This window comes from Helianthus annuus, chromosome 14 (assembly GCF_002127325.2).
Source record: "Helianthus annuus cultivar XRQ/B chromosome 14, HanXRQr2.0-SUNRISE, whole genome shotgun sequence".
Classification (NCBI taxonomy): Eukaryota; Viridiplantae; Streptophyta; class Magnoliopsida; order Asterales; family Asteraceae; genus Helianthus; species Helianthus annuus.
In genome coordinates, this window is record NC_035446.2 from 168,863,638 (window position 1) to 168,890,878 (window position 27,241).

General features: G+C 34.5%; 3 protein-coding genes across 3 annotated transcripts; 1 reads left to right on the forward strand and 2 right to left on the reverse strand.

Annotated features, from left to right (window-relative positions):
• Positions 1-1,683: 1,683 nt before the first annotated feature.
• On the reverse strand, positions 1,684-14,481 carry LOC110904970 (N-terminal kinase-like protein). Its single transcript, XM_022150829.2, has 21 exons — positions 14,237-14,481; positions 12,750-12,848; positions 12,463-12,614; positions 12,293-12,365; positions 11,124-11,246; positions 10,940-11,048; positions 10,114-10,193; positions 9,834-9,915; positions 9,542-9,681; positions 8,707-8,817; positions 8,484-8,600; positions 8,311-8,400; positions 6,362-6,415; positions 5,821-5,895; positions 5,653-5,728; positions 5,454-5,553; positions 5,294-5,363; positions 3,518-3,594; positions 3,328-3,437; positions 2,269-2,541; positions 1,684-2,140 (listed from the first exon to the last, which is right to left on the reverse strand). The coding sequence occupies exons 1-21, from the start codon at positions 14,360-14,362 to the stop codon at positions 1,857-1,859; spliced, it is 2,421 nt and encodes an 806-aa protein (XP_022006521.1). The 5' UTR covers positions 14,363-14,481; the 3' UTR covers positions 1,684-1,856.
• Positions 14,482-18,068: 3,587 nt separating this feature from the next.
• On the forward strand, positions 18,069-20,314 carry LOC110907852 (WRKY transcription factor 55). Its single transcript, XM_022152773.2, has 3 exons — positions 18,069-18,438; positions 18,710-18,841; positions 19,912-20,314. The coding sequence occupies exons 1-3, from the start codon at positions 18,107-18,109 to the stop codon at positions 20,312-20,314; spliced, it is 867 nt and encodes a 288-aa protein (XP_022008465.1). The 5' UTR covers positions 18,069-18,106.
• Positions 20,315-20,756: 442 nt separating this feature from the next.
• LOC110907850 lies at positions 20,757-23,283 on the reverse strand. Its single transcript, XM_022152772.1, has 3 exons — positions 22,782-23,283; positions 22,596-22,666; positions 20,757-20,810 (listed from the first exon to the last, which is right to left on the reverse strand). The coding sequence occupies exons 1-3, from the start codon at positions 23,281-23,283 to the stop codon at positions 20,757-20,759; spliced, it is 627 nt and encodes a 208-aa protein (XP_022008464.1).
• Between the last annotated feature and the right edge of the window lie 3,958 nt (positions 23,284-27,241).

Here is a 27,241-nt window from a genome sequence, read left to right on the forward strand (position 1 = left end):
TGAGGTCATGAACGGGCGTAACTCGGGTGTAATTGAAACTAGTGGAATTCTTTCGCGTTAGGCAAGAATTCGACAGGTATCAGTTTGGTTTATTACGGTAACGTCACATGTTATAGCAAAGAAAACAAAAAAAATCAAAAAATAATGTCATGATATGCCAATAAAGATATCGATGCATGTTTTACATCAATTAAAAACCATAAAAAGCGAATATTGGTGTCGGTTTCGATAATAATGACACTAGTACCTATGTTATTTGGTTGGAATTGGTTCGGTTCGGTTCGTATTGGTACCAACATTCAAATAGCTTACAATACAAAAAACACACTATTTGAATACAACTCCTTTTTCAACAAAATTAATTGATACGTCATATTTAATTTTTTTTTTCTAAAAATAAGTTATGAACTCGACGTAATAATGATTGAATGAATTGGTTAATCCAAATTATATGTAAAGTTTAATTATGTCATTTAGAACACAACAAAATGATAGATTTTACCTATTGAAAAGCTATACAATAATAATCAAATCTATCACTAAGGAATATCTTAATTTGTTGTTCTAGGGTAAAAGGTAAACCCTAATTTTTTAAAGTCGTTTGATGTGTATTCAAAGTTATTAAAATTTTAATTATCCAAAGACTATTCTTTATTTAAAAGTATTTGATGTGTATTCAAAGTTATTAAAATTTTAACTATACAAAGACTTCTCTTAATGTCGCAAAAAATACGTCAACACTCACAAGCAAAATACCAAAAATGCCCTAATATTACCGTAGCAACATGCAATGATATTTGATATATATAATAACATATTAAAATAATAATAATAATAATAATAATATGTAATGCAATGATATTTGATGTTTATAATAATAATATGTTAATATTTAAGAAAATTTAGCGCGTGTGATGATTAAGAAATAAACTCTGGTAGTGGGTGTTAAGCCCCTTCCATGACACCATACACTGTGCCAGTATGGCGTTAGAGAGGAGGTTGGGGCAGTAACGTGTGCAAGAGGTTTTTTTTTTTTTTTTTTTTTTTTTTTTTTTTTTGTCAATCACATGGTGCCACATTACCCATAATATTTAGTTAAAGAATTGCACCCTTGTAAATGCGTGGTTGATGAAAGCCGCACCCCATTCCTAAACGAAACCACTAAAAGCAATCGACCTTGACATACGTGCATATACGTACAACCACTCTCTAGCGTTGCGATATTGCACCACCCCATGATCATTGTTGCCATCGTATGACACTGTCATCGTTGTCCCACTCTCACCTCCTTCCCTCCACTCTCCCCCTTTTCCCTCCAATTCATTTGTCCAACTCGAATTTGGCTTCCTAAGAGCTTGAGTTAAGCTAGGCTTAAACGAGCTCACACTTGTTTGTTTAGTAGTCTAAACTTCATGCAATAAACAAGCTCATCGGTCCCCCTTTCCTACTTCCATCTTCTCAACAGCAATGAGATCTAGTATTTTGAAGGCCTACAACAACACCGGTCTCAACCTCACTCAAATATCAGTACATGTATTGGCTTCAACGCAGCGAGTTTGCACCTATAGTTGTTTTTTAAATGTTAGAGCATACAATTGTAATGTGTTGGTTTCAAAGCAAACATTTTTAAGAGAATTTCATATACATACCTAAAAACTACATGAAATGTCATAGATACCATTATACTCAAACCAAACTTAATATATCATATATAATTACTATTACTAGCATGGAATAATTTCGATTTCAAAATGGGGAGTTAGATGAAAAAAAATATGCAAGGATACACATTATTTTCCACAAATATACACCTATTCAACCTAAATCGTCAAATGAATTTCAACTATTTTTCTGTATCAGAACTTTTGAGTCGAAGATGCCCGGTTTATCCTCTGAGCTCCCAATTTTAGACCCGAAGGTTTGGATCCTCGGCCACGACCAGCCGATAAAGGCTTGGCCCTGGTGGTTGGTGGAGGTGCTGCAATTGCAGCCCATGGATCATCGCTATCAATTGTAGCACTAGGGTTCGCGTGTAAGGGCTTTGCACCCACTTTTGGAGGTGGGGCAGCTATTGAACCCCATAAGTCGTCGTCTTCATCTTTTCCCACATTTGACGTAGACTTTGGCCGTGGAATTGAAACTGTAGCCAAAAAAAAAAAAAAAAAAAAAAAGAAAAAAAAACCAGTTTAAACTTAGATAAACCAAAAACGCAATTTTAAATAACTTTAGTCAACGTCTGTTGTGAAAAAAACAACTTATTAGCGTTACCTTGTGATTTTGTCTGTATGACGGGCCGTTTTTGAGCAGCTTGAATGTTAGCGAGGGCCGGTGAGGGCTTTTCGTCTTCTAGTGGCAACATATCATCCCACCCGTCTTTTTCACTTCCGGGGTCTTCATGAATACCATTCTCGAGTTCACCCCAACCGTCAGTTGAGGAGGTAGGCGACACAGGTGCCGGTTGATCATCCATATCATGATAAGTACTATCAACACCTGAACTTGCCCTACTGATTAGTGTCGTACTTTGAATATCCGGTACCACTATAATCATCATCACAGAAAAAATCAGTAACTAGGCCTATAAATGAACCGAACGAACACGAACAAAGGAATGTTCGTGTTCGTTCATTTAATTTAACTTCAACTAAACACGAACATGAACATATATTGAACACATTTTTTTTTTCATGTTCTTTTATTAAGAAAATAAGCATGTTCGTGTTCGTTTATGACCTAAAGGAACAGTTCACGAATATAAACAAACAAACTTACACGAACATAATTTAACAAACAATAAACGACACAAATGAACATAATTGACTAAAATAAACGAACATAACGTAATTTTTTATATAAATTAGTGATTAATTACGATAATCTCCATTGCAAAACCCATTTTAATTACTTGAAAGCCCAATTACCAATTAGTTATTATATAAGTAGTTAGAAAGTTCCCTTTATGTTTAATATTTCTACAAATATAACTACTTATGTATTTAAATTGAAACATACATAAACAAACAAACAAACATAAATGAACGAAACAAATGTAAATAAATGAACATCAGTGAACATAAATGAACGAACATAAACGGACGTTCACGAACGTAAATGAACAACTAAAACATGCTTTCATGTTCTTCGTTTAATTAAATGAACAAAACCTTGTGTTCATGTTCGTTCGTTTATTAAATAAATGAACTTCCTGCCGAACAAGTTCACGAACAGTTTTGAACGTTCGGTTCGTTTACAGCCTATCAGTAACTGGTTTTTTGAGAAAATATGACTTGATAAATATATAAATAAAGTAATACCACCAGATGTTACCTGAGCTGGCATTGGAGACAGCAGAAACAAGAGGTGAGGTCGATTTTGGGGGTGCGTGCGCAGCTTGTTCAGAAGGTTTGCCTTTCATCGTCAACGAACTCATAGCCCATCTGCATAGGACGATACGTAATTTTTTTAAAAAGTAAATAAATTTTCTTAAATTATGTGAAATCTAATAGCCGTTGCGTACCCAAGTATACTGGCATTTCCTGGAAGTGATGTATTTCCTGAAGCTGTAGTCGTCTCGGTGCCATCCCCAACATATGTCTACAATATATTCGGCACATCTTTTAATGATATATACATGTACTTTGTTTAAGCAAGATTAGGGGTGCTAAATGGGTCGTGTTCGCGGGTTGACGGGTTCAACCCGACCCGAACCCGAAAATTTTATACGAACCCGACCCGAACCCGAAAATTGTATCGTACCAATGAACCCGAACCCGACCCGAATATTCATGGGTTGACCCGAACACGACCCGTTCAACCCAAAAACTTCTATTTTTTGATTTTTTTTACACAAATTAATATATTAAATTTAAAGTTTACTTAAAAAACACAATGTATATAATACAATTACATCTAAATTATAAAATCTTATGTGAATTTCTTTTTTTAAGTTACAATTATAGCATAAAATACATACCCAATTTAATTTATAACATAAAACATATTGTAAAAAAAAATATTATATAATATAAAGGGGTTAAACGGGTCAACCCGCCAACCCGACCAGGTTGACCCAAACCCGACCCGTTTAGCTAAACGGGTTCACGGGTTCAACCTGAAACTGACCCGTACCCGTTTAAACTAAACCTAAACCTACGAATTTCGTGTTAGGTTCGTGTCGTGTTCAGGGGCGGATCTACCTAATGGTTAGGGGTTGCCCGGGATACCCCTCAACTTTCTTAGCGAAGTGTAATTTTTTTTCAAATCTCCGTTTTATTTATAAAGGATACCTCTAAGTAAACGTTAGGATACCCCTAAAGATTAAAAATAGGTGAAAATAATATGAAATGAAATTTTCCGGTGAAAATTCCGGCCACAAAAAGTAGTTGCAGCGGCACTTTTTTAAAAGTTGAAGAAGATGAACTTTATTTAGTTTGAACATTGGGAAAGATGAATAAAAAAGGGAAAAAAAACAACACCTCTGTCCTCTGTCATGTCAGTAAGTCACAATTACAGTCAAAGTCCCTTTTATCCAATTTACTTTATTTAATTCATTGTAAATATTACTTGTTTGTTTTCTTTAGTTTTTACTTTGTTTATTCTTTAATTCAGTTTAGATTTACTCACTAATAAGTTTTAGGTGTTTTTTTTTATTGTTGAATATATATATATATATATATATATATTACAAACTAAATAATATCTATAAAACTTTTAAATAATATTTAAAGTTTTATATAAGGTTATTTGTTAACGTTCTTCAGTGTGTGATACACCGGTTATTAAAGAGTGACTATATTATAAATTATGTATCAAGAAAGGTTGATGAACAATTTTTCTTTTAAAAATAGTTGCACACGTATCAATATCTAAGTAATACATAATTTCAATTATATCTTGTCTTAAAATATTATCATATTATAATTTCGAAATCATATTACGAAGTATTTAACATTTTTTTATTCAACTCATGTAATACACGATTTTGTAACCCAGTAATTATATATATACACACACACTAGCCGTACAGTGCCCCTAGGGGCTTTCGAATTATTGGGAATGACCCTTAGTAAAAGAAAATTTTTAAGGGCCCCTTTTATTAGCTGCACAGGACTCCTAAGAGCTCTTGAATTCTTAGGAAGAACCTTACACTAAAAAAAATTAGGATACCCCTGAATTTTTTTTGTAGTTCCGCCACTGGTCGTGTTTTCGGATCGTGTCAGAAATTCACACCCCTAAGCAAAATAATTACCGAACAAATAAAATGAATCCTTTAACGTTCAAAACATAGACAAACCTTTTCATGATACTGCTTCACTATCTGCAAAAACTGTTCAACTGCTTGAAAGGCCTTTGATCGAACATCACTGCAGTACAAAGGCAAAACAAATTAGCCATTTCAAACGATATTACGATAGTGGGATAACGAGTCCTTAAACTAAAGTAAGGATAATAACCTGTCGGGATCAATAGTAAGCACAACAACGTTTGGCAGTATACGAGCTGCAATCTCTTGGGCGTCATAATAAGAACTGGTTGCGCAAAGAGCCATTATACCTGCCACAACAGAATTTATGCTCATTTATAAAATTATCGAAAACGAGACCACCAAACGTGTTAGCAGAAGAATCGGGAAATGAAAGTAAACGATTTCACCTGCTCCTCGGGCTGACGGAAATGTATCACGCAACGCACGAACGGTGAATGCATTAATAAGAACTCTCTTCCGTGTCTGCGATGAACCATAAATGAATTCATCATAAAAAGTGCTCGAGCATTTTACTTGTTAGAAAAGATAGAAAAGAATGCAAACAGGTTACTAACCCCTTCGTTAAGGTGGCTAGCAATATTTCCAAGTAGTATTGTGGTATTTGTTCTGATTGCCGGTTCCTCGTCCACCTTCAGCAATGACGAAAGTGTCGGGTAAAAATAGTATAAAATACAGTCATGAATAAATAAATAAATGAGTTAAATGCCATTTTAGTCCCTGTAGTTTGAGCCATTTTGCCAGTTTAGTCCAAAGGTTTCATTTTTAACATGTGGGTCCAAAAAGGTTTCACAGTTGCCATTTTAGTCCACTGGGTTAACTTTATCCATTTTTTCTGTTAACGAGAAGGCCAATTCGGTCATTTTATATGGCTGAATTACCCTTTTAGTTAACAGAATTACATACAAAATGACCAAATTGGCCTTCTCGTTAACAGAAAAAATGGATGAAGTTAACCCAGTGGACTAAAATGGCAACTGTGAAACCTTTTTGGACTCACAGGTTAAAAATGAAACCTTTGGACTAAACTGGCAAAATGGCCCAAACCACAGGGACTAAAATGGCATTTAAGTCTAAATAAAATATAGAGTGTGTTACCTGGAGCTTTGAAAGATATTTCAAGAGTGACCCAGACAAAGTGCGTTGAGACAACTGCAAGTCAATAGTAAACAAATACATTTAATAAGATAATAACTCAATAAAACCATATAACAGATCATTATTAAGCTCTTGTATCCAGCATTCCAGCTACGATGCATGTGTGAGTGTGTGTATATATAGCATAGAGTTCAGATGAGAACTCCTCCGAGTTGCAAGAACCATAACAACTCCTACTTCCCGTGTGAGTTTTTCAACCAAATTTTGCACAAATGTAAATTAACATCTAACTAAGACATCTATGAAAAAAAAACCGAAAGAGCCGGCATTTATTCGACATGTAAGCTTAATTTACGGTGGTGTAAATGGCTGCTGATGTCAGCAGCCCCAGAACGATAATGTTGATTTACGGCACCATAAGAAGTCGCATATGATATTTTTATTTATTTATTTGAAAAGGTTTCACAAAAAAATTCGTCAAATTTTTTTTCAAAAAACCTTTGGATCAAAAAGTTCTCGCGTTCTTGCAAATCAACCTAGTTCTCACATATATATATAGGTAAAGGATCCTGTAAAAAGTCCATCTTTTGTAAGAAGTGTAAGAAATAATCTTGGAATGACAAGTGTCCCTCCTCTTAATTAATTCAAAAGGGTAGATTAGTAATTGTACATTTTTGTTATTTAATTGATTTACAATATAACTGAAAAAAAAAAACTGGCGATGAGAATTTTTAGGGATTGATCGTTTCATATCCATCTCCGATTCAGATCATCTTCTCCGACCATCTTGTTAACCTTCCGTCATCATCATCACAGTTCACGTCATCTTCTCCGATTTGAACACCTGCATCTCCGACCACCGTCACCAATTTCTTTCGTCTCCACAAATCATTCACCGTCATCGTCTTTCATCTTCGTCATCCTCATTTCTGATCGTGACTTGAATCATAGTCATGGTGTTTTAAAATCTGGGAATGTTTTGTATTGATTGTCCAGATGTTAAAACACCATGGATGTAATCACAATACAATGTTTTCTGGATTCTAGATAAAACACCATGACTTGAATCATAGTCAATTTATCCAGTTATTTTAAAACACCACGCTATGAATCTGATTATACAATGTCTCCATATAAAACACCATGACTTGAATCATAGATGTTTAAAACACCACACCATGAACAATGTCTACAGATAAAACACCATGACTTGAATCATAGTCATGGTGTTTTAAAATCTGGGAATGTTTTTGTATTGATAAAACACCACGCCATGAACAATGTCTCCTGATAAAACACCATGACTTGAATCATAGATGTTTTAAAACACCACGCTATGAACAATGTCTCCAGATAAAACACCATGACTTGAATCATAGTCATGGTGTTTTAAAATCTGGGAATGTTTTCTATTGATAAAACACTACGCCATGAACAATGTCTCCAGATAAAACACCATGACTTGAATCATAAGCGTTTAAAACACCACGACATGAACAATGTCTCCAGATAAAACACCATGACCTGAATCATAGTCAATTTATCCAGTTGTTTTAAAACACCACGCCATGAATCTGATTATAGATCTATTTATGATAAAGTATGAAGAAATTCGTTGATTTTTTGGAGATTGATGACGGTTACCATATAATTCGCTGATCTTTAGGAAGTTGATGGGGGTTTTGAAACGGTTACCATATTTGAAACGTTGGAAAAGTCACTATTGCCCTTCAATTTTTACATAAGGTCCTTCTAATTAAAACACAATTTACATTTTATACCCTATTGATCTCAACCATTAGATCAAATATCCAATGGTTTAAAACACTTCTTACCCTTCTTACATTTTAGACACTTTTTACCATATCCCTACCCTATATATATATATATATATATATATATATATATAGAGAGAGAGAGAGAGAGATAGAGAGAGAGAGAGAAAATACCTTAGGAGCAAGAACAAGCATGGATTTCAGAGTCAGTTCACGCAAAAAAGCAGATGTATCTGAAAAACCAGTAGCAACATGTGGGTAGACCTAATCACAAGCATTAACGGTTATACTTAAATAAGGAAACAATCAGCTTTTAGCCAGTACAACAAGAGTAACTTAATTCTTACTTGCTCATCAACAACTTGGGCTGAAAGCGACTCCCCGTATTGATCAATATGCTGCAGAAGACCAACTCGAATAGCACGGTCATTGGAAGCAAAAAGTTTCACAATTGTTGGTAGGACCTACATGAATAACCGAATATCCAAAAGAATCAATACCCGAAAACCAATCACAGAAACAAGTCACAATGGCGAACACGGAACGCCAAGTGTAACAGAGAATAATAACCTTTTTATTGAATTCTTCTGATGAAAGCCAAGCACCCATTTTCAAATATGCAGTCAAAGCAGGTGCAGCAGCTGAACCGAATTCTAAGGCGGAAGCTAGCAAAGGAAGTAACTACAAACCGAAAAAAAGAAACACCATACTGAGAGATGGCATTGCAAAATTGTAGTAAATAGGCCTGCAAACGAACCGAACGTTCATGAACACGTTCATGAACCGTTCGTGAACTTTTTTTGGCGGGAAGTTTGTTTATTTAATAAACGAACGGACATGAACACGCATTTTGTTCCTTCATTTATGTTCTTGAATGTCCCTCTATCTTCGTTCATTTATGTTCGTTTATTTACGTTTGTTTATGTTTGTTCGTTTATGTTCGTTTCAATTTAAATACATAAGTAATTATATTTATACATGTATATTAAACATACTTTCTAACTACATTTATCGATATAGCTAATTGTTAATTGGCTTTCTAGTAACAAAAATGAGTTTTCCAATGGAATTCATCGTAATTAATCACTAATGTATATAAAAAAATTATTTTATGTTTAGTTAATTTATGTTTTTTTTTTTTGTGTTCACTTATGTTTGTTCAATTATTTTCAATTGTGTTGTTTATTGTTTGTTAAATTCTTACTTGTTGGTTTACGTTCGTGAACTGTTCGCTTAGGTTTTAAACGAACGAAGATAAACGAACACGAACAAAATATGTGTTCGATTATATGTTTGTGTTAGGTTAAAGTAAATGAACGAACACGAATATGCTTCTGTACGTGTCCGTTCGGTTCATTTACAGGCCTAGTAGTAAAGCATCATTAAATTTTAATGTTATATACACCTTCTTAAGAACAATTTCACGAGGCAGCTGCTCTGCTAGAGTTGGAAGTTTGCGGAAGAATGTATCCTTCTCAACACTGTCCTTTAAATTAAGTATTTCCATAAAATGAATTGTATCCACCAACTTGTTCTGAAAATACTCTGCCATAAAAAGTTTGAACTTTTAGGATTACAAATATATAATCTACAGTAAATATTATTTTTCATATACAATAAGCACCAACATGCTAATTGAAATAACGAATTTTAGTAGAAAAGAACATAAGAAGTTCAAGATGAGTAATAGAACGTACCACAATTCTCGACGAGCTTTGATGAATTCAACCTGCGAGAAGGCATAGAACTCAAGAGTCGCTGATAATCTGGAAGTAGAGACTGTGAGACAGGAAATAGAGACACGAAGATGAAAATGAATATTCAATTTGCCAAAATATAAATCAGCCAAGGCACAAGAGTAAGCAAACGCGCGCGCACACACACACAAAGAGTCTCACGTTCCATATACATTCAATGAAAATAGAAACACAAACGGCATCTATAAGTTACTCTCATCAAGCATTATGGCACGCTGACCTTTGGTATTGAAGCTGTATTCCTCAGCTCCTCAGTCTTGCTTAGTTTCAAACCCGTAAAAATCTCATATATGAGACAGCCTGGTAACAAAATACCACATCATTAGTAAAATATAAGGGGAGTGGGGGTGGTCCGTGATGGCCACCCCATCACGCGTGGAACTCGATCGCACACCGCCGCCACCCATATTTTTAACGCGTTGAATTTGTAATGCGTTGTTTATATCACGCGTTGAAAACAAATTAGCCACAAAGAATGTTTTGTCGTTTTATGCAATTGAATTAATAGCAACTTTGATGAAAAGTGCAAATTAGCCCCTCAACTTTTGTTAGCTATTTTTAAATAGCTTTCCTTTAATTGCAATTCAGGTCCCACATCTTTATATAAATTTTAATTGCCCATCTCGACGAACCGTTTAAGTCAGTTGTAATTCAACAAAAGCGCGAGATTTGCGAAAGGTGGGGTTGGGAGATGCCACCCGTTTAATTTAAGGTTTTTTTTTTCCAATGTTTAGTTGTTTTTTATTTTGCTATGTAATTTATTTTTTAATTTTAATGAAATTTATAATTTAGTGTTTTATTGTTAATTTCTAATTTAAAAAATAAAAATAAAAAAGTTGTGAGTGATGGAATTCCATCACTAGTGATGACCACCGCCACTAAACAAAGGCTTGTGAGTGATAGAATAGTGGTTGATGACATGGCGGAACTTGATTGGATGTTTGTGAGTGATGGAATTCTATCACTAGTGACCACCCCCACTCCCCTAAGTCCATACGTTAAAAAAAGGCAATTTACAAAAAACAAATGAGGCAACAAAAGCATACCTAAACCCCAAGAATCAATTGCCCACGGTGGAGATTTTCTGATTGTAGCCCAGTCTGATTTTGCCAGCTCCATCGGTTTGTATTGTGAGCCAACAATCCATTCATATTGCTGGATATACAAATGATAATTAAGATGCAATGCATATCAGATGTGAAAGATGAATGTATGTGGGTCAAGTCATACCAACATAGGTCCTGTAGAGACTTCATTATTCCCATCAAACTCCGAAAGAGCATCAAAAGCATGCAACTTCCAGTCTAAAGTTGGAGTAACTACCACACTTTCCAAACACACATTACCATGCACCTAAAAAAAGAAAGATGTCGGTTCTTCAAGCATCTTAAGCAATGTTTTTGTGAGGAACCATCAAGGTCCAACTTATATTATAACTTTCCAAATTACAACTTGACGAAGATGAACAGTTGCCAGATTACAGATGTAAAAACAAATTCTAGTAGATCGAACGATGTAAACCACTACCAGATATATAAATTTTATTTACACTAGTAATAGCATATCATTTTACCAAATTTGAGGGTTGAACAACGCATATACCATAGTTGTTAAAAGCCATCGCCTTTTGCCCCTAGGCCCATTTTTCATGCAAGGTGAGGCAATTGCGCCTTAAGTCAAGGCAGTTGCACGTTAATTCTCTAGGTAATGGTTGAGGCGCAAATTCTAGCAAGATTTTTAGATTTCGGAGAGTTTCCGGCCAAATTATCTAGATTACGGCAAGATTCCAGCTAGATTTTCTACTTATGTCTAACTAAAACTACTTTTCTACACTAACACACCTATATTTAGAACTTTTGGTACTAAATAGATGATATTAATTGCTATATATAATCGCTTTTTATTTATTTTATTTGAATAGTAGTATTAATTTTCTAATACATAAAATATTTTTTATATATATAAATACTAGAGTAAATAACAATAGAGAGGATGGGAAAAGACTGAAGTGCCCCTCATGTGAGGGGCATGTGACCAGGATTTAACGGTGGAGATGGATGCCGTTTGGGGTGGGGAGTGAAATGGTGATTAGCTTCATAGATCAGGGAGGAAAATGTCCGTTTTTAAATGATTGGGGCAAAATCATTAAAACGACCAAACCACAGGGAGCAAAACGGAAGTGTACTCTAATTTTCTTTTGTTGTACGCTTTTTCTTTCTTAGGCCCTCGCTTTTTTTGCGCCTTGCGCCTAGACCCCAGACAAGGCTTATGCGCCTTGAGTGCGCCTAACGCCTTTAATAACTATGGCATATACAACAAAACACTAAGTAAATAGTTTGGTGCCTAGAGTAATGTCAAAAGTGAGGTAAAAAATTTACAAAGTAGATGACTCTACTTACAAGTTTGCAATCATTATTGAGAAAGCTCACAGCTTTTGCTATGCGGGACAGGCCCCAAGCATAATATTCATTCCTGTTGTAAAAAAAAACAGTAACATCAGAGACAGCTAAACGCACAACAATAGCAGAGGTCACAAAAAAGCATGAAGATGAAAAACGAGACCGTGTACCTTTGTACTCCTTGTAAGCCTAATTCCTTAATCTTTTCCGCCAGTGGCATAACAGGTTCAGTCACAATATAAATAACGACCTTTGTGGATGACCCATCAGATATCTCGGTCTCGGTACTATGAAGAAATGACAATATATTTGGATGCCTGACCTGAAATATAAAAACGTTTTACAGGTTTGCTTAAACTAATAAAAAACAATTACAAGAGTCGCAATGAAAGTATAACATTTCTGCACCACGTGCCGGCACAAACTTATAAAACATAACTTGCGAAAAGTAACTTACTGTTCGAAGGCGCTTGACACCATTGCGTGCAGCAGCTAAATGCCCGTCATTGGCATTGCTTCCTGTAATAGAAAATATTGACACCGGTGATCCATCATCCTGAAAAAACAAACACCAAACATCAGAATACATGCTTATACCTAACAAATTTCGTTTAACGTTTGTTGTTTAGTAAAAATGCGTGTAGTGTTTAATGTTTACTCCTTCAATGATTGAAAACTTATTAGTTATAAGTAGAATGGCCAAATGAGTAGAATGTTCTTTTTAGTTGGTAACTTGGTACTTGGTGAAGTCACATAACGACTAATGGAACGAGACAAAACTACCTTAAAGAAATAGAAGCAGATTATCGTGTCCTAAACAGCAATAGAATTTTAGAATAGAGTTAATTACTGTTTTCGTCCCTGTGGTTTGTCAAAAATCACTATTTCAGTCCATTAGTTTAAAAATTGCGATTTCAGTCCTTGTGGTTTCACTTTCGTAACCATTTAAGTCCACCTCGTAACCATTTCAGTCCCTATACTTAACAGAATAATGGACTGAAATGGTTACAAAAGTGAAACCACAGGGACTGAAATGGTTACGAAAGTGAAACCACAGGGACTGAAATCGCAATTTTTAAACTAATGAACTGAAATAGTGATTTTTGACAAACCACAGGGACGAAAACAGTAATTAACTCTTTAGAATACTAGTTTTCTTTTATTTTATATTTACACATGTTATTTATATAAATCTAATACTTAATTTAACTCCACAAACCTACACAATATGTCCTAAACAGCATTTTCATATTTACTCATATTACTTACATAAATCTAATACGTAACTTTACTCCAGAAACCTACACGCTATGTCCTAAACAACACTAGAATTTATTATAAAATAACACCAAATCCCTAATAAACTTCCAAATCTCACATGTATATGTTCGCGAAACTCTAATCATGTCCAGAATTAGCTAATCCTATAAAAAAAGTCTTCCCTAGCTCCATGCTTGATAAAAGATCCAATTCCGTAAGCAGTAAATCTAGAAAAATAATATAATCTCATCCTATCATGACTCCTTGATCCTACTATCTTAAGATCTCATTGAGCTACTTAAAACACTTTACTATGCAAAACCTTTCTAATGAATCTAATCACATATTTGTTTTATGATTTTATCACTAATTCTCATCTAAACCAGCAACTGACTCCATACCAGCTGCACTAACTTTCTATTGGCAGGCAACATAAATCATATAGAGTAAAAAAACTAACCCTAACAAATCACAATCCTTTAATCCTACTATATCAACATCTTACTTAACAAATCTACACACTATACTACGTACAAACAGATCAACTAATTCAATAACTGATTAATTTCAGCAACACAATTGAAATACACAGGATTCATAACTGCATACATCCAGAAATACAGACACAAACATACATAAGCAGAATTACGCATACAGATCAAATGAATATATGTAAGATGTTACTTTAGAGGTGCCGCGAGAGTGCGTCCAGGAGCCCCAAGCGGATGAATAGGGTTCGCCGATGTTGTACGGCAAATCCTTCACGCCCGCACCAGATCCAGACACCACATCTTTCAGGAATTTGAACATCTGTTCGCTAATGAAACGGCGATCGATCGATCTGAAGCTGTAGAGTGATGCGATCCGTACAGAGCAGACACGAGGGAGTGGAGACGAAATGGAATGGAGATGGTGTATGTCACTGTTAACAAATAACTCAATTCATATAAAACTAATCAGATATTTGGCCCTTGATGTTTTCATTCATTCGCAAACTGGCCACAGTATATTTTATTCAACAAGAGGTGTAGGCCTCAAACCTTGGCGTGGTTGCCGGTCCACGCCCACCAAACCACCCTATGGTCAGCGTTTATTACGGCGTTGTGTGCCTTGGGCTTCAAGATCTCCACCGGTGTTGAGGGCAAACGGCTAGCGACATGGAACTTTATTATTGGTGGGTTTAAACTAGCCGGTTCAACAACTAGTTTGACCTAATAAACTTTTTTAAGTACCCTATATATAATCACATACTCACTCCATTTTTTTAAACTACACACCCAAACATGTATTTATCTCTTCCTAACAATATATTGTCTTCTAAGTTTTACAAAATTTTATAAAAAATGGAAGGCTCAAATTCTTCATGTTCTTCTTCTTCATCGTTGTTTGGCTTTAGAAGTTTATTTTATTCTGGTCTGAGATTGCGAGTATTATGAGGAGACGGGTCAACCAAGCATCGTAAAATTAAGTGATCAAGAGAAAGAAGCGAACTTAAATGAAATTAAGCATAATACAACACGTTACAACCTTCGAGCGGATTTGGTTGAAGACATTTGGAGCGTTCCACGAGACGACCTTGACGAAGACGAAGACGGTGATTAAAGTTTATGTAATTTCCTAAATTTATGTTTCTTATTCAATTAATATTAATGTCCGTAAATTAAATTTAATTGATTTTATATAATTTTTAAATATTAAATAATAATATTAAACTAGGGTTAAAGACCCGCCCGCGTTGCGGCGCGGGTACATCGTAAACATTGAATGGATTAGTCCAAACGTTATATGATGCATTAACCATATGAAAACACACATTTCGACGTATCCAGTTGAACTCAGTGTAACCTGTATAAGCATTTGTCATTGGATCAAACGTAAAGTAAATGAAATTCATATCGAAGAATAACTTGAATTTATACGAAAACGTACATAAAAATATGCACGTAAAAATGGTTTCTTTAAACGAAAACGTATTATATTTTACCTGACTCGTGTGTAAAAAAAGTTTACGTCGGAATGTAGAAGAAATCATATTTATACATACCCGTATATAAAATATGCACGTAAAAAATAGTTTTTAAGTAAAAGAAGTATAGGGGTAAACCGAAACAAAATATTAGTAAAAAATTTAATAGGTTAAAAACGTTCGTAAAACCGTGCCAAGTAGCACCAATGCCACAACGACATCGACTCTCAACGTCGTAAAAATAAAATAGATAAAATGGTAAAAATTACACTGAACGAAAAGGAGACTAAAACCGTTGAACCACGCACACCCGTTACAGTGTGTTAATGTGAAGAAATTAACCAGAAATGTAAAACGTAGAAAATAATAACTTAGTCGATCTAGGACCCGCCCATTGCGGCGAAGTTTTCAAAAGGGAAAAAATGGACGTGTTGCGACGGGTCTGTCAAATATGGGAAAATAGAGCAAAAACGTTGAACCTCACATGCACGCTACAACATGTTAACTCGCAAAATTTAGAACGAAACGTAAAAATAAAAACTTGTGAAAGATAAAAAGTATGGGGGACCAAAGTTGTAAATAATAAAGTATTGTGTTAAATTAAAAAAGATGAAAAAGTTTGAGTTAAAAGTAAAAATTTCAAATGGGTTAAAATGTAAAACATAAAACTTTAAGGTTGAAAGTGGAAAATCAAGTAATGGGTTAAAATTTAAAAGAGAAAACTTTAAGGTTGAAAGTGGAAAATCAATATTTTTTTTTGAAAAAGCCCCAAAGCAAGGGGTACAAATGATGATGCACAAGAAAGTTACAAATTTATATATGGAATAATAGGTGTCACGTGTCGAATAACGCCACTTTCCACGCCCCTTTCCGCATCTCTCTTTTTTACACCACGCCACTTTTCTGACTCACGCTGACATATCATCCACATATTGTCATATAATGCCCCATTTTCAGACCTGTACTGCTGTCCACATGTCTTAACAGCCCTTCAAACTAAACGTTGGTAGTGATGTTTGGCTTTAAAGTTGAAACACGTAATAGAAAATGCAAAAAATAATACGAGAAAAGAGAATAAAGTCCATAGGCCATAGTATGCTCAGGAGTTCGCTAAAAGTTGTTATTGGTCCATTATAGTAATCCATGAGGAGAGCCCAATAAAATATTAAAATGTCCACAAGGTCAACCCAAAAACTAGATTAAAGAAATGATGCATACTATTTTGGTTGTGAGATTGGTGCCACGAGTTGAACTTGATCTCAATGTGATGTGAGTAATTTGTGTATCTGATTTGGTTGCTTATATTTCATTTTTTTTTTATCTGGTAAAAACCGTGAAAAGTGAAAACCCTTAAAGTGGAGGGAGTAGGGGCAACGACAGATCTAAACTAACATGAGATGAACAAATTATGCAAGATAATGCTATACTTGCATATCTCTTAGGGCATGATTGGGGATATGAGGTTTTAGAGATGTAGAATAAGAATTATGAACTTTTAGCCGAGTGTATGGATTTTGTCGTAGCTTTGTATTGGGACCTTGGTTTTTCCTAAACTTTTTTTACCTTAACATTATCTTTTGTTTTAGCGTATAGATTTTTTTAGATGAGTGTATATGTATTTTTAAGGGGGTTTACGCTGCCTTTTATATATGCTTCTTTGCTCAATTACATGTTACTATTGCATTTTTTTTTTGTTTACTATTGCAATTTTTTTTATAATAGCTCTCACATTTACATAAAAATTACATATTCTTAAATAAAACTAATAACCGATGAAATATGTCATCAATGGTCTCGTCAATAATACTGTCATAGTGACTACCTCACCACTTATATCGGTAAAACATCGCTGAAACCGTCGTCGATGATCCCTCAGTAAATTTCACCGTTAAAAGCATGTCAATGGATTAGTGACACGACCTACCTTCGTCGACGAAGCTTTCCAGTGATCAACATCTCAATTTGTAGTGTCATTTAAATATAGGAACATGTCTGAGTAGACAGGTATTATACTAGTTATAAGTGGTGTTATCATGACATAAAGAAAAATTAAAGCTCATTTTAATCATCGTATTTAAAAATTCAGAGATAATACTATGATTTAAAATTTTAGAGATAGTACTATATTAATGTTTAAAAAAACGAATTCATATTTTTTCCTATATATGTATATACTTTAAAATAAATAAATAAATAAATATGTTAGTGGTGAAACAACAACAAATTTTCAAGTCATATGTTTCAAACTTTGGAAAATCTTCCACCAAATACCAAGTCGTCTTGTAGGCATCTCAATGAGCTTATTAGTAGCAAATTGACCGAGTCAACCCTGCTCCTTCTTCTCCAACAACGTATCCAAGAGTTACAAATACTTTGAATCTTATTATTTTTTTTTTTCTATTTTTCTTAACCCCCTTTACCCATTTCTTGAATTCTTCACATTCTTTTCTTCATATATATTGCATGCAAATTGATATTTTATATACAAAACACACCACCATTTTTGGTTTTACCCTCCAAAAAGAAACACACATTGAATTCCTGATCAAAAGACTTTTTTTTTTTTTTTTTAAAAAAGATAGCTTTCAATGGAGGAAGTGGTTGCTTTGATCTTTCATGGATGTAAGTTAGTTAAAGACCTTGAAGAAACCCTACCCAACATCTCAAACCAACCTCATTTTCTTATTAGTTCATGTGATGAGATCAGTAGGGTTTTTGGTAATGTGAGGGAACATTTGAACTTGCCGCCGCTGGACTATGGTCACCACGAGCCGCCACATGCAATGGATATGGTGTTACATGAACAACTATCTCTCCATCAACATCATGGGATGGAGGCCATTGCTAGCCAAGAATTGGGTGGTGGACAAAATGCGGAGACGGATGTAGCTCATTCTTCATTGAAACAAACGCGAAAAAGGTGACGAGAAAATTAATTTTTGAGATACGAGGAAATATTGAATTAAATTCTTTTGTACATGATTTTACTTAACGTTGCGATAAGCTAACTAAAAAGGTGCGGCACAAATCTCACACGCTATTGTTTATCACCTAGTAAAAAACACCTAAAAAGTTTAATTTTCCTTGTCTTGATAAAAAAAAAAAACAAATTAAACATCATCCAAAGTTAAGAATTAATGGCTGGCTAGGCTAATTTGTTAATTATATGTTGTTTTTTATTTTTCTAAAAGAAATCATGAAGTAGTGAGACGAAGGTTTAGAGTGCCTGCTCCTAGAATGGGGAATACAGAAGTTCCACCGGAAGATGGTTACAGTTGGAGAAAATACGGTCAAAAAGAAATTCTCGGATCGAAATTTCCAAGGTATGCATAACATGATCATCGAAACCCTTACTAAGTTTTTCGAAGAAAAAAATTACCAAAATATTAAACAGCTTTATCGTATAATTCCAAAAGTTAAAATAAATTTGTTGGATCTCCCTAATAATATAATCAAATTTCGGAACAAGGGCGAAACCACAAGGGCTAAGGGGGTTCGTTGACCTTTTTGCATCTGGATTTGTCAGATTTTTTATTATAAAATTTAAAGTTTTTTAATATGATTTTGGCCTCCTTAGTTGTAAAACTACCCGTTGTGGTTTAGGTGAGCACCAGAATTCATCCTGTAATATTGCTTTACCTGACGTTGATTGAGTACTGGTTAAAGCCACTGCTGAAGCCTCATGACCCTGTTGTGGTCCAGGTGAGCAGTGGCTTCAGCGAGTTTTTTATTGTTTCTTTTTGTAAGAAGAGAAATTTTATAATAAAACATAAAAATTAATAAAGAAAACATCAAATATTTAAAAAAAAAGGACACTCATAAAAAAAAACAAATCGGGTTTTTTAAAAAGGAGGTGGAAGATAAGTATTTTTTTTTAAAGGTAGATGTGGAGAAAAAGAGAGAAAGTGTATATTTTTTAAAAGGTTTAAATAGGTTTTAAAATAAAAACTATTTTTTTTAAATTTAATCCCGACCGCAGGTTGGGATATTCCCCTGCCAACGGCTCTATTCCACCTTTCTACCACCATCGCTTGGGCACTCGCGGCAACCCCTTGCGGTGCTCGCGAGCCAGGTGGATGCTGACGTGGCTCACGCCAGCGGTCATCCACCCACAACGGGCCGTCTAATGGGTAGGTAAAATAAGTTGTATAGTATTACAGCCGCAACTGTTTCCAAAACCGCAACTGCCTCCTTGAAAGTCCACGGTTCCATGATTGCAACGCGTTAAAAATGACCTTTTATCATTTTATGTATCATTGGTTGAATTCAAAGGTTTCATAAATGAGGTGGTCTTCTTGCCACGACATATTCTTACTATTTTGAATATTCAAACTTTCTATTCAACTTTTGGAACAATCTATTCTACTTAACATTTTGGTCCTTCGTGTTTCAGGGGATATTATAGATGTACCCATCAGAAACTAAACAATTGTCCTGCCAAAAAACAAGTTCAAAGACTTGACAACGATCCATACACTTTTGAAGTAACGTATCGCGGTGATCATACATGTATGATGTCCTCATCCGCACCCTCCTTGCCCCCACCGCCACCATCTGAGGCTATGTCCACTTGTTCTTTACCGGCTTCACAACCCCTCCCTCATTTGTTACCCATGGATATCAAAGAGTCAGTCGGAGATCTTTACAATGTTACGCCTCATGGCAATGTTAGTGGGGCGGGTTCATCACCTCCTAACAACTATGTCGACTACCCCATAGTGACTGATTTAGTTGATACGCTATTTAATTCTGACATTAACAACAATAATAGTATAAACTTTATGTTTTCTTCTTAAGACGTTTAAAAAGAAAAAAATGAATTAGATTACAATAAAGTTTCATATAAATAAAAGTAAATCACTTTTGAGTTTCTCTATTTTAGTAGTTTTAACCATTAAGTTGACCTATTTATTGGTACCTTTGCTATAATTTGGTATTATTATTTTATTTGATATTATTTGATATCATTATTTTTTTTTTACAATTTGGTGCTTTAATACGAACAATTAGTAGGTTTACTTTTTGATTGTTCATTTTGAAATATGTTTGTACCTACAATGTGTATACATACAGTTAATTCAATGTTACTGATTAAAAACAAGTGAATGCAATTATTTTCATTTTTTTAACGACAAATTTAAATCATTGACGGACCACTGAGTATCATTATTACATGTTCTAAAGAGGACCATACATGGTTGGACAATCGTGGTAATTTCATCATTACTGACGAAAAGGTCACCATTGATAGTTAGCGGATGGATTAATGAATAGTGTTTCACTAACCATTAACTGTACAAATAAAATTATAGAATTATTTGGTGATAGTTATTTTCTAGCGGTGTTAAGTTATTTTTCTAGTGGTGTTAACTGGTATATAACTATAAAAGACCATCATTAGGCATTAGAACAACCGTTTTTACCCTAAATATTTACTTATTTAGTATAATAAAAGACCTGTATTTTCAGCATGTGTGGGTCTATTTATCACCTCTTTGAAAATTTGGGTGACAAAATTGATATATTTGCAAGTGGATTACTCACCAGTCGCCTCATGTTCAATACTTAAAAGTTAAAACGAGGTTATAAGTTTTGCGACACTAACATCTACTTTGTACTTTTTTTAATTAGAAGCATAAATAGCTTATCATTAACCTTTATTAAATAGCAGTTACTAAACAATAAAATTTACTTGCAATTTGTTTACCATTTTCTAAATTAATCAATTGTGTATATCTTGATATATAAACGTTATAAAAGAACGGGAAAGAGTCTTACTCTTTAGCTTTCTTTTAAGTTTGCTATAGAATTTCTTTTTCTGTGAACCAGAATTTCTTGCTTTTTTAAGGCCACCAACCCAACTGGTCAGCTATAGAAAATAAATGGAACCAATCATGCAATATTTTCAAACAAAACTATTAAATGAAATTGAAGATCAAACAACGACTAGGCGTACTAGCTATGATTGCTCATTGCTCACTCATTACAAAGAGCTACAAACATCAGATGAGGAGTTAGACCATGCGTAATGGTTAAACATTATAATGCCCCTACCATGGGGCGTTTTGCGCCATGTGGCAGCCCAGTCAGCAAGGGGCATTATACCATAAAATGGTGTAGTGGGGCATTATTCAAATAATGCCCATGCAATCATTTCCCAATTATTTTTTTTAAACTTTAAATACTTTATTAAATAAAAAAAATACAATACTAGAAATAAAAAACATAAAATCCGGTTAAATAAAAAAAAATACTACAAATAAAAAAATTAAAATCCGAATTTAAAAAAAAAAACCACTAGTTTTCATCTTCGCTTTCTTCACCCTCGTCCTCTGTTTCTTCCTCTCCCTCCGGTGGTACATACCGAACCGACCATGCGTGGTGTAGTAAATCAACCATTAACTGGGAATGGTACGGTTCGTAACGCAACTCTCGCGCATTATTCACTCTTTCTTCCATTGACGCCTGCGGATGCTCTTCTTGAACGGCTTCTGGCACATAATTCTGGCATATTGCCTTTCCTTCGTCTTCCAAAATCATGTTGTGCATGATTATACACGCGTACATAGCATCTCTCATTTTTTGCTTGCTCCATGCACGACAAGGATTTCTCAAATAATGCCAGCGTTGTTTAAGAACCCCAAAGCATCTCTCAATGTCTTTTCGTGAAGACTCTTGAACCTTTTTAAAATATGCTCTTTTTTCATCAATAGGATCACTATACGTCTTCACGAAAATCGAATACCTAGGATATATTCCGTCGCTCAAATAATACCCATGAGGGTAGTAGTTTGCATTTGCGTAAAACGACGCTTTAGGAGCTTTGCCAGAAATCCACTCCTCTAACAGCGGAGATTGTTCAAAAACATTAATATCATTGCATGACCCGACCACGCCAAAGTAAGCAGACCAAACCCAAAGGTCCTGTGAAGCAACCGCCTGAAGAATAATAGTGGGTCCTTTTTGGTCACCCCGTGTGTGTTGGCCTCGCCATGCAGTCGGGCAGTTATTCCAACGCCAATGCATACAATCTATGCTCCCGATCATACCAGGCAAACCATGCTGAGCATTATGTACCTCGTAGATCTTTTGAAGGTCGTCCCATGTGGGCGTTCTAAGATAACGCGCACCGTACACATCAATTATGCCTTTATAAAAAAAAATAGACACAAAAAAAAAATTATAGGAATTGTAAACATAGACAAAAAAAATAAAAGTATACTCGATGTTAAAAAAATAAATTGTAAAGTATAGGAATTTTACCGCGACAAAAATGCTCCAAGCTATCTCTCGTTGTTTTCTCCCCCGTTTTTAGATACTCGTCATTGATGTCGGTAGTGTTTCCATAAGCAAGGATTCGTAACGCCGAGGTACACTTTTGGATACCGGTAAATCCAAGTTCCCCTCTCGCATCCGCTTTTTGTTTAAAAAAATCGTAGTTGGCTTCCAAGTCGTGGACTATACGTAGAAATAACCGCTTACTCATTCGGAAACGACGTCTAAACATTTCGTTCGAATATGTCGGCTCCTCATCAAAATAATCTTTCATCAAACGATCGTGTGCCCCGCGTCGGTCTCGTTCAATATAACCTCTTTTACCTTTTTTTGCTTGGGGGCGACGACAATGCTCGGCATATCTCATCGCTAGTTTACAAGCACCCGTAACCGCCTCTTGCTCAACCTCCTCATCGGTTGAACCATCGCCATCCGCAAAAAACTCGTGGTAGCAATAGTTTAGCATGGAGGAAGAACTAGGAGAATCCATCAAGTTTTTATAAAATGCTTGTATTTTTTAGAGGGTTTTTGTGATTTTTTTGGTTGAAAATGATTGAGTGTATATATATATAGGGGGAAATGAAATTAAAAAAAAAAATAAAAACTAGCCGTTAAAAAAACTAGCCGTTGAGAGTTGGGATTGGCCATTCAACATTCTTCAAGCGTTTTTATAAACACGCCGGCATCAAATTTTTTCAAAAAAAACGCCCGGAAACGCCCCATGTAATGGGGATTCCGGCGTTATACGGCGTTTTTTTTGAATTTTTTTTAAAAACAACGCCCCGTTACGGGGGGTCTTAGAGAAGCCGTCTTAGTTCTTACGCGAGTTTGTCTAGTAACAAGTTGTCGTTTGTGTGAGCGGGCGAGGTCACATGTGTAGTGTAGACCCCCTTTAACTTTTCTATTTGTGTTTTATATTTTTATTTATAAATTTTCTTTTCTTTTTTAATAAATTTTGATAAACTTTCTTAGCAAAATTTAAAAGGCTTGTATAAACTTACATATAAACTTATAAAGATTTGTATATGTTCAATAAACTTAATAGTTTGTAAAGTTTAACAACTAAGAATTTATATAGATTTGTGTAATTTCAAATGATATGAAAATATAAATAACTTATTATAATAAGTAAATTAGTTATGATAAATAAATATAATATAAGATGAGAAAAAATTGATTCAAAAAGAGAGAGATTGATTGACAAAAGTTATGGAGTGAAGGATGAGAAAATATTGCTACATATGAATGAAGGTTTGATAGTTGGTATACAAAGATGTAACACCTCAAAAGTATCTAATGTTTAATATTTACCTTGAGAGTAAATAACATGAGCATAACAACTAGGATAAAAGTTTAACTAGTTAAATTTTGTGTGTTTTATTATTTAAAATGAGTAAATGGGGACTTTTTGTAACACTCGTCTTATAATTTCATTTTATAACCATAAAATACGGACTTTTTAAATTCGAAATTCGTGACCAACAAAAACTTAGTTAATAACTAAGATGTATGTCATTATGGTATTTAAACATAGTCGACTAACTAGATTAAAATGTTCAACATTCAAAAGAGTTTACAAAACAACATGTTTTAAACTAGATTAGGTTAGCGCGGAAACATTCAAAACTTGTGTTCGGTTCTTGGTTTCCTTACTTGATCAACATCCACAACAAACGAGCATCACCTATGGTCAAAACCACATTAATCGTTAGTCTTGACATCTTAATATTAAGTAAAAACGAGTTCTATTGCTTAAATAATAAACAGAACTGCCAAACTGTAAGCCACGGTTCAGAATCGTGGCCTACGGTTCGCCCAGCTCAAAGCAGAACTGCCAGACTGTGAGCCACGGTTCAGGACCGTGGCCAACGGTTCGCCCAGCTCAAAACAGAACTGCCTGACTGTGAGCCACGGTTCAGGACCATGGCCTACGGTTCGCCCAGCTCAGCCTTCTTATTTTTTTCGTTTAATTTCTCATAACTTTTTATTTACATATCCGTTTTAGCCGATTCTTTTTCCTATATGTCCGTATTAAAATTACGGATCTAACCTCATAACTTTTAAGGTACGTGGCTACATGATTCATTAATTATTTTAGCTAGCTAATGTTGCTGATTCAAAGAAATGGTTGTGAAAATGATTATAAGTGGAAGTGGTTGCTCATAAGTGATGGTATTCACAAGGCAAACCAAGTGGGTCAACTAAACATAAACGCAAACCGGGTAACTGGAGCGTGAAACATAAGAATAATGAGCCTGGTTAATGGGTTGTAGTTGAAAGGGAATAATCCCATGAAAATGAAAAGAATGTGGAAGGTTTAAGCTTAAGTGCTTGCACATCATAACGGTCAACTAAACATAAACGTAAATCGGGTAACGGGAGTATAAAAGACAAGAATAATGAGCCTGAGTAATTGGTTGTAGTTGAAGGGGAATAATCTTACGCAAAAGAATGCGGACTATTTAAGCTTTAGTGCTTAAATGTCAAAACAGGTCCAACAAACGTAAACCAAACCGAGTAACGGGAGTGTAAAAGCATAATAACAATGAGTCCGAGTAATGAATTGTAGTTGAAGGGGAATAATCCGATGAAAATAATACAGACGATTTAAGCTTTAGTGCTTAAATGTCAAAACGGGTCAAATAAACATCAACACAAACCGGGTAACGGGAGTGCATAAACATAATAATGATGAGCCCGGGTAATGGGTTGTAGTTTAGATATGATAAGGAATGAATTCCGGATGAAAAAAATGAGTTTGGATTGATTTGGATGTGTTTTGGTCGAAAAATGAGAAAAATTGTCTAAGGCTCGAAATGCCCTGCAGTTGGGCAAACTTTATGGAAAAACAAAGGTGTTGCGTCGCGCGACATGAAGGCTCTTCCTTTGTCATGTGATGCGAGGGAGGCAAGCCAAAGGCTCCGGTCAATAGCAACCTCTCGCGTTGCGCGACAGGTTAATCCCTTCTCCGTCACGTCGCGACGAAGGGTAATTCTAAAAAAATGTTTAATAAATTTTGTTTACGTTGGTTCGTTTAACACATTTATTTTAGGTGATTTCTAATGCTTGAAATGTTTAACGTGTTATAGGTGATATCTAATCTACGTCATGGATGAAGATCATGTCATATGAAGAACCGAACACAACTCAAAACCGATGCTTCCGTGCTTTTATCACTTATCTTTCTATTAACTTTAAGTACATGTATTTTGTAAAAAAAAAAAACGAAACCTTTAAATATCTTCGCACTTTATGTGAAGTTGGTATGAATTTAAGGAACATTTTAATGTAATCTGACGGGTATTACAAGAGACCCTACATCCATTAACCACAAGGGAGATGAATCTAGGCGATATTTCAATCTAATAATTATATTATCTGTGCTATGGTAAAAATTAAAATAAGGGTAAATTAGTCCTTTAACACTAATTATACTTAAATCCTTTATTTTAATTAGACTTCAATTCCCACATCTTTAATAAAATTAGTTACCCCACAATTTTTAAACAAACATCATTTTTTCATACGTTACTGATTTATAAAAAAATACACCATAAAACAATCATTTTATTCTCTTTAATTTGGGTATAATATTTCTATAGTTTTTTTTTAATTAAAAGAATTTAATATGTTATGTTATTAACAATGTTTAGGGTAAGCAATAACCGAATCAAAAACAGATGAAGCTGAACCTAAATCAACCAAAAAGCAAATTAACTAAAAATTGATTAACTAAAAACTAATCAACGAAAACTTGGTCATCGTTGTTTTTTGTACCCTCGCTTAACCAAAATTAATTGAACCGAACGGAACCATTTATATTTTCATGTATTTCTAGCTTTTATAGTTTCGTTCATGCATTCCATATTAAACGAATTGAACAATTTCATGTATTTATACATCAATTTCATGTATATATACCTTAATTTTATGTACTTCTAAAAAAGAGACCAATGACTTCGATTTCGCCTTAGGTTGAGGATAATAACCGAACCACTGAACCATGCACATAAAAAAAGCCTAGACCAAAGGTTTTGTCGTTTTGGTTTGATGATTAGCTGAAAAAACCGAACCAAATGGCCATTAATAACGAAACCAAATGGTTTTAAAATCCCTTTAACCATAATTTTGATTTCGATGACGATGAAGACTCAAAACCCAACAAAGTAAAAATTTTGTGTTTTCCGACGTATCACATGAACAACCTACTAGTAGATATGCATATATCCTTTTTACACTTTCACCTATTTTTTTCCATATATTCCAAATTCAGTGTTTAAAACTAAATACTTTTAAAGATGACACACATTTTGTTCTATTTACATGATATCGATGGATATATTAGCTGTTTGATTGACAACTAACAATATTAACATTTATGTAAAACTAATGTATTATTATAACTAGCTTAAGACCCCGTGTGTTACACGGGTTGATTAAAGATAATA

Excerpts from the sequence above, each read along its gene's own strand:
- LOC110907850 (XM_022152772.1), bottom strand. The coding sequence starts at position 23,283 with ATGGATTCTCCTAGTTCTTCCTCCATGCTAAACTATTGCTACCACGAG. Across the intron at positions 22,667-22,781 it reads CTTGGAGCATTTTTGTCGCG|GCATAATTGATGTGTACGGT; the intron begins GTAAAATTCCTA and ends TTTTTTATAAAG. Across the intron at positions 20,811-22,595 it reads ACCTTCAAAAGATCTACGAG|TTAATGGTTAGTGAAACACT; the intron begins GTACATAATGCT and ends TTATTTGTACAG.
- LOC110904970 (XM_022150829.2), bottom strand. The coding sequence starts at position 14,362 with ATGTTCAAATTCCTGAAAGATGTGGTGTCTGGATCTGGTGCGGGCGTG. Across the intron at positions 3,438-3,517 it reads GGAAATGCCAGTATACTTGG|ATGGGCTATGAGTTCGTTGA; the intron begins GTACGCAACGGC and ends CGTCCTATGCAG. Across the intron at positions 2,141-2,268 it reads CATACAGACAAAATCACAAG|TTTCAATTCCACGGCCAAAG; the intron begins GTAACGCTAATA and ends TTTTGGCTACAG.
- LOC110907852 (XM_022152773.2), top strand. The coding sequence starts at position 18,107 with ATGGAGGAAGTGGTTGCTTTGATCTTTCATGGATGTAAGTTAGTTAAA. Across the intron at positions 18,439-18,709 it reads TTGAAACAAACGCGAAAAAG|AAATCATGAAGTAGTGAGAC; the intron begins GTGACGAGAAAA and ends TTTTTCTAAAAG. Across the intron at positions 18,842-19,911 it reads CTCGGATCGAAATTTCCAAG|GGGATATTATAGATGTACCC; the intron begins GTATGCATAACA and ends TTCGTGTTTCAG.